Here is a 9,669-nt window from a genome sequence, read left to right on the forward strand (position 1 = left end):
CTTCACGAAGGAGTGTCAGGTGTGTGACCATGTGGGACCCGATGGGTGTGAGGTCCAGCCGAAGTGTGCAGAGCAGACACCTGAGGATCCTCCCAACATACCACGTGCTGGGGCCTGACTGTGCCCTTTGTACAGATCGGGAAACTGAGGCCCAGAGAGGAGTTCAGTGATCGTTGGATCACACCATAGCACGGCAGCGCCGATTAACAACTTTTTTTTTTTTTTTTTTTGGACAGGCAGAGTGGACAGTGAGAGAGAGACAGAGAGAAAGGTCTTCCTTTGCCGTTGGTTCACCCTCCAATGGCCGCCACAGCTGGCGCACTGTGGCCGGCGCACCGCGCTGATCAGATGGCAGGAGCCAGGTGCTTCTCCTGGTCTCCCATGGGGTGCAGGGTCCAAATACTTGGGCCGTCCTCCACTGCCTTCCCAGGCCACAGCAGAGAGCTGGCCTGGAAGAGAGGCAACCGGGACAGAATCCGGCGCCCCGACCGGGACTAGAACCGGGTGTGCCGGCGCCGCAAGGCGGAGGATTAGCCTAGTGAGCCGCGTCGCCGGCTAACAACTTTTTTAAAATTCCTGATTACATAATAATGTATGAACTTCAAATATAAACTCATTTTTACTTTCTTAGATTGTGTTGTTTTCTCCTGCCCTTTCTATAAACCTTATTTTACTTTCTTGACTTAAAAGTTGATTTATGTGCCTTTTCTTTTTATTGCCTACCTCCTAATTAATAATGACGGTAAAATAATAACAGGAAATTATGCAAAATAATTGGAAATGATAAGGCAATTTGCCTGCTTTTTGCAATAATGGAATGATCACGTTCAGAAAGCGAAGGCGTTGTCTGAAGAGACAAGTGCGCTTGCAGCGGCTTTAGGTGTTGTACAGTATGGCGCCCGCATAGCCGTAAGTTTCGATTCTTCATAACTGAACTTTGCAGGGTACAGCCGCTCCTCTAGGGGGTCCTGTGCGAGAGCAAGGTTAACGAGTTCGAGATGGGGCGGGGCTGGAGCCGGAAGTTACTGCAGCAGTTTTTTTTCCCCGTGCACTGTACGAGCGTTGAGATATTTCGGAACTCCTTTGAAGAGCTGCGCGGTTAGTGACGCGAGGCGTGGGTGCGCGGCCTTTGGAGAGGGTTTGAGGTGTTTGGGAATCAGGGTGGGGACTTGCGGTAACCCGAGTTGAATGCTCCGAGGTGAGGATTCCGATCGATTTCCATATTTCTTTTCTCATAACCTTGTCTTAAAGTTCTATATAAAACCAAAAGTTTGAGTATGGATAGCTTTCGTAATTGTTAAGTTCTGTTTAGAATTTGTTAGTTTTAAGCGACAGTTTCGATTCGCCTTTCAAATTTCGAAAAGTTAAGGCTTTTATTGATTTCTAGTGAAATTTATTTCTATGTTGTGTGACGCGTATTCATTGGAAAGTGTTCAGAGCTCTTTAAAGCGAAGTCCGGGGTGAGGTTTTAATATTACCTCACTCTCTTGATAAGTATGAGTTCTCAAATTGGTCATTGTCTTGTTCACCGCATGTGTATCTTTGTGTGTGTTCTTTTAATCATCGAGAATAGTGGTCTGTTTGTATGTGTGCACACACAAGTGTGTATATATGTTTTAAATGGTGTTACTGGGTACAGATAGGAGTACTTTTTAGAGCAAAGATTGCTCAATTATTCTAGGCAGGTGGCGCAGGGTCGGCCCGAACCGTTGGGGGAGGGGGGGATGGTAGATTTGTATCAGCTTGTCCTGGCACGCTGGGAGGTGAGACAGACTCGGTGTGTGAAGCAACTAGACAAAGCACTACATTGTAGGGGCAGCTCACGGAGGCTGGTGGGGGGTGAAGCCTCGAAGGGGGTGGGGCAGGTTCAGCCACGTGCAAAGATCACGGGCCCGGGAAAGTAAGGTGAGTCGTAGTGACAGAGCTAGGCAAGCAGAGCGTGAAAAGACTAGCTCCGCCGCAGCTCACTAGGCTAATCCTCCGCTTTGGCGCCGGCACACCAGGTTCTAGTCCTGGTCGGGGCGCCGGATTCTGTCCCGGTTGCCCCTCTTCCAGGCCAGCTCTCTGCTGTGGCCCGGGAGTGCAGTGGAGGATGGGCAAGTGCTTGGGCCCTGCACCCGCATGGGAGACCAGGAGAAGCACCTGGTTCCTGCCTTCGGATCGGCGCAGCGCGCTGGCCGCAACGCGCTGACCGTAGCGGCCACTTGAGGGGTGAACCAACGGAAGGAAGACCTTTCTCTCTCTCTCTCTCTCTCTCTCTCTCTCTCTCACTGTCTAAAAAGAAAAAAAAAAAAGACTAGCTCGAGTGGCAAGGAGGCAGGTGGGCCGAGCGTGTTTGAGGGGCAGGGCCAAATGTGTTTGTTCAGGCGTTTAAACAGGGTAGTGGGTTTGTCTTTGATGCAGGGGTGGGGCAAGCAGAGCGGAACTAGTCTGAAGGGGTGGAGCCTAGCTTTTTGGGCACAGGCTGTTTTTTTGTGTTTTTTTTTTTTTTTTTTTTTTTTTTTTTTACAGGCAGAGTGGACAGTGAGAGAGAGAGACAGAGAGAAAGGTCTTCCTTTGCCGCTGGTTCACCCTCCAATGGCCGCCACAGCTGGCGCACTGCGGCCGGTGCACCGCGCTGATCCGATGGCAGGAGCCAGGTGCTTCTCCTGGTCTCCCATGGGGTGCAGGGCCCAAGCACTTGGGCCATCCTCCACTGCACTCCCTGGCCACAGCAGAGAGCTGGCCTGGAAGAGGGGCAACCGGGACAGAATCCGGTGCCCCGACCGGGACTAGAACCCGGTATGCCGGCGCCAAGGCGGAGGATTAGCCTAGTGAGCCGCGGCGCCGGCCCAGGCTGGGTCTTAAGCATGCAGGTCAGTAGGGTGGGGCCGTATATGGTTAGGTGGGTAAGGTGGGCCTGCAGAGCCAGGTAGTTACAGTCATTCCCAGGCATGCAAGGGTTAGTATATTCTGGCAGGGTATGATGAAGAGTGTTGGAGTAGAGTGGCCTTGTCCCTAACTAGTTAGGCCACCTCCAGAGCCCTCCTCCCCGCAGCACAAGAGCCCCACATATAATCCCCTGGTCCCTGGAGTTCTGGAGATTGGGAACAGAGCTGTTGCTGAAGGCTTGACTCAGCTCTTTCCCATAATGCCTCAGGAAACTTCTGTCTGGCCTCGCTGGCCACTGCCCACTTCACAGCTGCCTTAACCACAGAAGTCCAGGTTGGCTCAAAAGTACCAGATGGCAGTGGTGCCAGTAGAAATTTAAAGGAGGATGGGACTGGCGCTGTGGCTCACTTTGCTAATCCTCCGCCTGCGGTGCCCACATCCCCGGGGTGCCGATTCTAGCCCCGGCTGCCCCTCTTCCAGGCCAGCTCTCTGCTGTGGCCCAGGAGTGCAGTGGAGGATGGCCCAAGTGCTTGGGCCCTGCACCCCATGGGAGACCAGGAGAAGCACCTGGCTCCTGCCATCGGATCAGTGTAGCTCCGGCTGTGGCAGATATTTGGGGGGGGGGGGGCCAACAGAAGGAAGACCTTTCTCTCTGTCTCTCTCTCTATCTCTATCTGTTAAAAAATTTTTTTTTAAAAAAGAAATTTAAAGGAGGCACCTGAGACAACAGCAACACCCAAGCTGCTATAGGACTTCTGCCTACTTCACGACTCTTGAACAGAGGGGCCTTTGGGCAATCAAAGCTTGCTACGTGCGTGGCAAGCCCCAGGATGGGAGGATGGGGGACAAGGAAGGCCGAGATTCAGCAATGAGGCAGGGAGTGGCCAAAGACCATTGTTTTGACAAAGCAGTTGCAGGCAGCCCATCAGCCTTTTCCTGATCTGCAGCCCTGGGTGAATGAACCAAGGAGCTCCCGTTTCCGGACCCCATATTTGAGCCACGGAAGCAGCCAGTGAATTTGCGGCACGTGAAGACTTCGAAGATAATGGAGAAAGAGAAGGTGACAGACATGGTGGTGCAGAGGCGTGGAAGGGGGTGGTCAGAGGTGGGATGCAGGGCAGGGGTACAGGGGTTAGGGCTTGACATCGATTCTCCTGATCTTGCCTTTTATGCCCCCCGCAGAAGAATATGCAGAAGCAGAAGCACACACACAAGAAGAAACACAAAGAGCACACAGATCCTGCGGCCTCAACTCCACTGCAGCAGTGCTTGGGGCCTCGCTGTGTGTATGCTGCCCGTCCAGGCTCGAAGTACTGCTCGGATGATTGCGGCATGAAGCTTGCAGCTGAGTGAGTGCGCTTGGAGGTGCAGGGATGAGTGGTGAAGTAGGGTGTGATCTATGCCATCTGTAAGTGCATCCACCAGCCCACCTTTGTAGCCACCCACCCACGGAGCCACCTTCCACGTTCCACCCACCAATCCATTTATCCGCCTGTAAAATCACTCATCATCCATCCACTGTTCAATTGCCCATTCACCCTTCAATCACTTATCTATTTCTTCTTTCCTCATTGCCCCCATCCACGCATTCCACTTCTTGCTGTCTCCCTCTTCCAGACGCATCTATGAGATCTTGCCCCAGCGCATCCAGCAGTGGCAGAACAGCCCCTGCGTCGCTCAGGAGATCAACCAAAAAATGTTGGAGCAAATCGATCACGAGAAGCAGGTCACCCATAGCCACCTGAAGCACATGGAACACCATTTATATGAACTTGAGGCCATCATCCTGCGTGGCAAGCAGCAGACTGTGTGTGTGGACGAGGAGGTGAGAGGGCGTGGGTAGGGTGGAGCATGAGGGTGCCAGTATCTTGCCCTGCCTGTCAACTCACCCTGCTCTGCTTCACCGGCTCTCTCCCAAGCAGAGAGACAAAACTGAGAAGGACCAGGCAGACCTGCAAATCTTCTGTGTCTCCTGCGGGCGATCCATCAAAATGCACTTGGCCCTGCGCCACATGGAGCGCTGCTTTGCCAAGGTTGGCGCAAGAGTGTTCAGGGTTGGGTGCGGTGGAGGGTGGGCAGGATTCAGAGGGGGCAGGTTTGCCGTCAGTATTTGTTGTGTTCTTTCATCCCATCCCCAGCATGAGACCCAAGGTGGGGCATTCGTCACTGGTAGGAGGGACCTCTGCTGGGCAGACAGGAGCACAGGGGCCAGGAAGCACAGATGGGTCGTGTGGGCCTCATCATGGGAGAACACATGTTGTCCACTCACAGTTCCTCTTCTTTATGCCTTCTTCCCAGTATGAGTGCCAGGTATCGTTTGGATCCTTGTACCCTACTTGCATTGAAGGGTGAGTGCGGGTGCTAGATGCAGTCAAAGGCATGAGGTGGACAAGGTGATGAGCAAGGGCGAGCAAGGTCAAGGGCAGGATGTGCGTAGACTCACAGGCAGAGGTGGGTGTGGTTAGAAGCAGGGTATGCCGGCTCAGGGGACAACATGTGGGCAGGGTTTGGAATGGGACTCCCCCCTCACCCTCAGCACTCCCCCCTTTCCACCTCTTCCCCAGGACCACACGACTCTTTTGTGATGTCTACAACCCAGAGAGTAAGAGGTACTGTAAGCGGCTCCAGGTGCTGTGCCCCGAGCACACTCGGGACCCCAAGGTAAGAGTCTTCCTTGCTCACCTCCTCACCCTCCATTCCTGCCTGATGGGCCCCCAGTGCCTTCTTCTCAGACTATTTCATTTCTACTTTCCTCCCCATCCCTGTCCTTGTCTTCCACCAGCCTGCCGACCATCCCTCCTTCCTCACTGCCTGATCACCTCTGCTTCCCTTCCCCCTCCCTGCCTTCTGGCTGAGCCCTGTGCTTCCCCTCTTCCCAGGCTGGCCCCTCAACCTTCCCCCTTTACTCCCTGAGCTCCCTCTTTGCTTAACTCATCTCTCCCTGACTGTTCTTTTCCTACCCTGCCGGCTTGCACACCCCACATTTCTCCTTCCCTTCCTGCCTTACCTGCTTGTGGTCCCGCCCTCCTCGCTATGTGAACAGCACCCCTTCTTCTGCTCTACTCCTGCCCCACTCCCTGCCTGGCCACTCTGTTCCCTCCCTGCCCCCAGCATGATGGCCCTGCTTCCTGTCTTCCTCACTCTCTCACTTCCTTCCATCTCATTCTCCTGCCTCACTGTCCCCCAATTATCTGCACTCGGCCTGACATCTAAGTCCTCTCTTTCTACCTGTTTACGCCCCGCTGCATTTCTTTTTTTTTTTTTTTTAATTTTATTTATTTATTTGAGCGGTAGAGAAACAGAGAGGAAGAAACATCTGCTGGTTCACCTCCCAAGTGGCCACAACAGCTGGAGCTGCGCCAATCCGAAGCAGGAGCCAGGAGATTCTTCCAGGTCTACCCACACGGGTGCAGGGGCCCAAACACTGGGGCCATCTTCCACTGCTTCCCCAGGCCATAGCAGGGAGCTGGATTGGAAGAGGAGCAGCCAGGACATGAACCAGTGCCCCTATGGGATGCCGGCGCTGCAGGCGGAGGCTTAGCCCACTGTGCCACGGCGCCGCTCCCCTGCCCCCCCCCCCATTTCTTTTACCGTCCCTGGTTCATTCCTCACCTCCTCCAGGCCTCAACAGCTCCCACTGCTCTGCCTCTCCCCTGTTCAACCACCCCCCCATCCCTCCCCTCCTGCTGCCTGCCTGTTTCCATTCCACCTATTCTGCCTGTGTGTCCTGCATTCCAGTCTCCCCCTCTTCTGTTTGATCTCTTTCTATTCTCCACTGCTTCCTGCCTGATCACTTCCATTCTTCCATCCCTGCTTGGCTCACCTCAATCCTCCACGCTCCATGCTTTAGCAAGCTCACCTGTCCCCTCTCCTCCGAGCTCATCTCCCTCACTCACCTGATATCTCCCCCATTCTGCTCCTCCCTCCCCTCCATGCTCCTGTTGCTCCCATTTGCCCACCTGATCCACCCCACCTGCTACCCTCCTCCCTAGCTCATCATCCTTCATTCTCCCCACAGGTGTCCAAAGACGAGGTGTGTGGTTGCCCGCTAGTGAGCAATGTCTTTGAGTTCACAGGTGATTTCTGTCGCCTTCCCAAACACCTGTGCAACCGCCACTACTGCTGGGAGAAGCTGAGGCGCGCCGAGGTGGACCTGGAACGCGTGCGGGCGGTAAGCTGCACGGCCGACTGGGGCTGGGCGACAGGGTGGGGTCCTGGTCTCTCCCTCTCACACGCATCTCTTACAGTTGCACAAGCTGGAACAGCTGTTCGAACAAGAGCAAAAGGTGCGCATGGCTATGACCAATCGGGCAGGACTCCTGGGGCTGATGCTTCACCAGACCATTCAGCACGATCCGCTCACCTCTGACCTGCGCTCCCGGGCGGACAGCTGAGCCTGCTGCATCCCCCTCCATCCACTTTTTTTTTTTCTCACGACATTGTGTAGTTTTTTTCTGGGCTTGTGTGTCTACCTTTGGTCGCCTCTCTGTCCCTCCTTTGGGAGAGGGTGTCTCAAAATCCCATGGGTTCCCATTCCATTCCTTCATCCCTGTGTCTCTTTCTTCCCTGAACCTGGGTGAGACCAGGAGATCTGTTCTGCTCTCATCACCACTGTCTGGAGACTGGGTCAAGAATCTTGAAAGAACAAAGGTTTGATCCCATACGTATCCCAGATCTGTTCCTGGCCAGAAAGCCAATCGCAAATTGAGTATAAAGTCCCGAGTGGGAGCTGCCATGCCTGTGAGTGGGTATTGGGTGATGCCCACTCAGTGCTCTGCTGGAGGAGTCCACGACCCTTGGTCCTCCAAACCGCCATTGGGACCATCGGGTGTGTAGTCAGCATCTGATTAACCAATCTGCCCGCGCCTATGAAATTGTTAATATTCTTCAGCCAGAGATATTGGGAAAAGGTTGAGGATAGTAGGTTTCCCTTTTATTTTTAAAAATATTTATTTACTTATGATTTATTTGTTCCTGTTATATTTATTGATGATTCATGTATTGGTTTATTTATTGATTTATTTGTTTTCTTTATGACTTATGTATCAGTTTATGATTATTTGCTTATGTTTGATTTATTTATGATTTATTGATTTATCAGCTTATTTATTTATTTTTATCTAAGAGTGGGTGAGAGAGAGAGGTCTTCCATCTAAATGTCCCCAACAACCAAGAACTCAATCTGGATTTGCTATGTGAGTGGCAAGGGCCCAAATGCTTAAGCCATCATAGAAAGTAGTAGAAAGATAGAACTTGAAATGAACCCTGGACTCAAACGCAGGCGCTCAGAAACAGGTGCCCCAATGTGGCATTTTAATCACTATGCCAAATGCCATCTTTTAGTACTCCCTTTTGAGATGCATCTTGAGAAGGTCAGGGCTGGGTAACATGGGCTGGTGTCCCCTAATGTTTCCATTTTGGAACACTGAGGAGGATTCCGAGTGGTATGGTTTTTCCCTGCTCTACCTGGCATGACCATGCCATCGTGCCCCTCCTCCTGCCCGTCTTATCCCACCCCTGAACATCCCAGGAGCTCCCAGCTCTTGTGTCTGTGTCGCCTCAGCCCTGCCCAGCCCTTCTTGCCCTCATCACTCTGTTCTGGGTCTGCCCTCTTCAGCCTGCCAAGGTCACTGAGTCCCCATGCTGTCATGTGCGTGTCACACCCATGGGGTTGCCATAAAAGGACTTAGACCTCTGCTGCCTCTGACTTTGCCAGCCCTGCCTGGCTTCGTGTGTGGTTAAAAGTATAAGGCAAATGATAGATATAAACTACTTTCTCTGTTTTTTTCCCTATGCTCGCTGGTCCCTTCTGAATTTTTACATCAGTTTTCATAAATACTCTTTTCCCAGGAGCTCACATATTTCCCCTACATGTTTAAATACATTGCTCAAGGCTTAAACCTCATATTCCATAATAATTAGTTTATATTGCTACCTGACTCCTTTCGTATTACTACTACTAATTTTGTATTCTTTCCAATTTCACCATGATTTCCAGAAGTTATTCTATATAACTTGTCATTTGAAGGCACTAGATTTTTTGTGTTTTTTTTTTAACATTTTCTAATTTTATATTTAATTTCTTAAAACTTTTATTTGTCTTGATTACTAGTTCTTTTTTTTTTTTTTTTTTTTTTTTTTTTTTTTTTTTGACAGGCAGAGTGGACAGTGAGAGAGAGAGACAGAGAGAAAGGTCTTCCTTTGCCGTTGGTTCACCCTCCAATGGCCGCCGCTGCAGCCGGCGCACCGCGCTGATCCTGGCAGGAGCCAGGAGCCAGGTGCTTTTCCTGGTCTCCCATGGGGTGCAGGGCCCAAGCACCTGGGCCATCCTCCACTGCACTCCCTGGCCATAGCAGAGAGCTGGCCTGGAAGAGGGGCAACCGGGACAGAATCCGGCGCCCCAACCGGGACTAGAACCCGGTGTGCCGGCGCCGCAAGGTGGAGGATTAGCCTATTGAGCCACGGCGCCGGCTTGATTACTAGTTCTTAGTACTTTTGTACTTTTGTTCTATATTTTTCTTTCTTTTTTTTTTTTTTTTTTTTTTTTTTTTCTGAGTATTGTTGTTCTTTCTCTAATTTCCTGAGTTAAATTCCCAACTCAACCATTTTGGGTTTTCCAAGTCTTTTTTTTTTTTTCTATAGTAAAGGTTTGGAAACTATTTACTTTCTCCTAAATGTAGTGGTGTATCACATGATGTGGTATGAAACTAGGTATTGAGGAAAGTCTTGTTGATTTCTAATTGGTTTAGGTAGTTTGGTTCTTTCGTTTTATGTAAGCAATGTTTGCACTACGATCAG

At 51.4% G+C, this 9,669-nt stretch overlaps 1 protein-coding gene across 1 annotated transcript; it reads left to right on the forward strand.

The window, feature by feature from the left end:
- The first annotated feature begins 1,033 nt into the window (after positions 1-1,033).
- On the forward strand, positions 1,034-7,395 carry LOC103351829 (CXXC-type zinc finger protein 1). Its single transcript, XM_051827065.2, has 9 exons — positions 1,034-1,098; positions 3,819-3,931; positions 4,054-4,220; positions 4,489-4,696; positions 4,794-4,904; positions 5,170-5,219; positions 5,436-5,532; positions 6,890-7,042; positions 7,119-7,395. Exons 2-9 carry the CDS (start codon positions 3,917-3,919, stop codon positions 7,263-7,265), a joined length of 948 nt encoding a protein of 315 aa, XP_051683025.1. The 5' UTR covers positions 1,034-1,098; positions 3,819-3,916; the 3' UTR covers positions 7,266-7,395.
- The last annotated feature ends 2,274 nt before the right edge of the window (positions 7,396-9,669 follow it).

Source organism: Oryctolagus cuniculus, chromosome X (genome assembly GCF_964237555.1).
Source record: "Oryctolagus cuniculus chromosome X, mOryCun1.1, whole genome shotgun sequence".
Lineage (NCBI taxonomy): Eukaryota > Metazoa > Chordata > Mammalia > Lagomorpha > Leporidae > Oryctolagus > Oryctolagus cuniculus.

What these genes read in the sequence shown, in the direction of transcription:
- LOC103351829 (XM_051827065.2), top strand. An exon ending in GGCATGAAGCTTGCAGCTGA is followed by an intron (nt 4,221 to 4,488) that starts GTGAGTGCGCTT and finishes TCCCTCTTCCAG; the next exon opens with ACGCATCTATGAGATCTTGC. An exon ending in TGGAGCGCTGCTTTGCCAAG is followed by an intron (nt 4,905 to 5,169) that starts GTTGGCGCAAGA and finishes CCTTCTTCCCAG; the next exon opens with TATGAGTGCCAGGTATCGTT.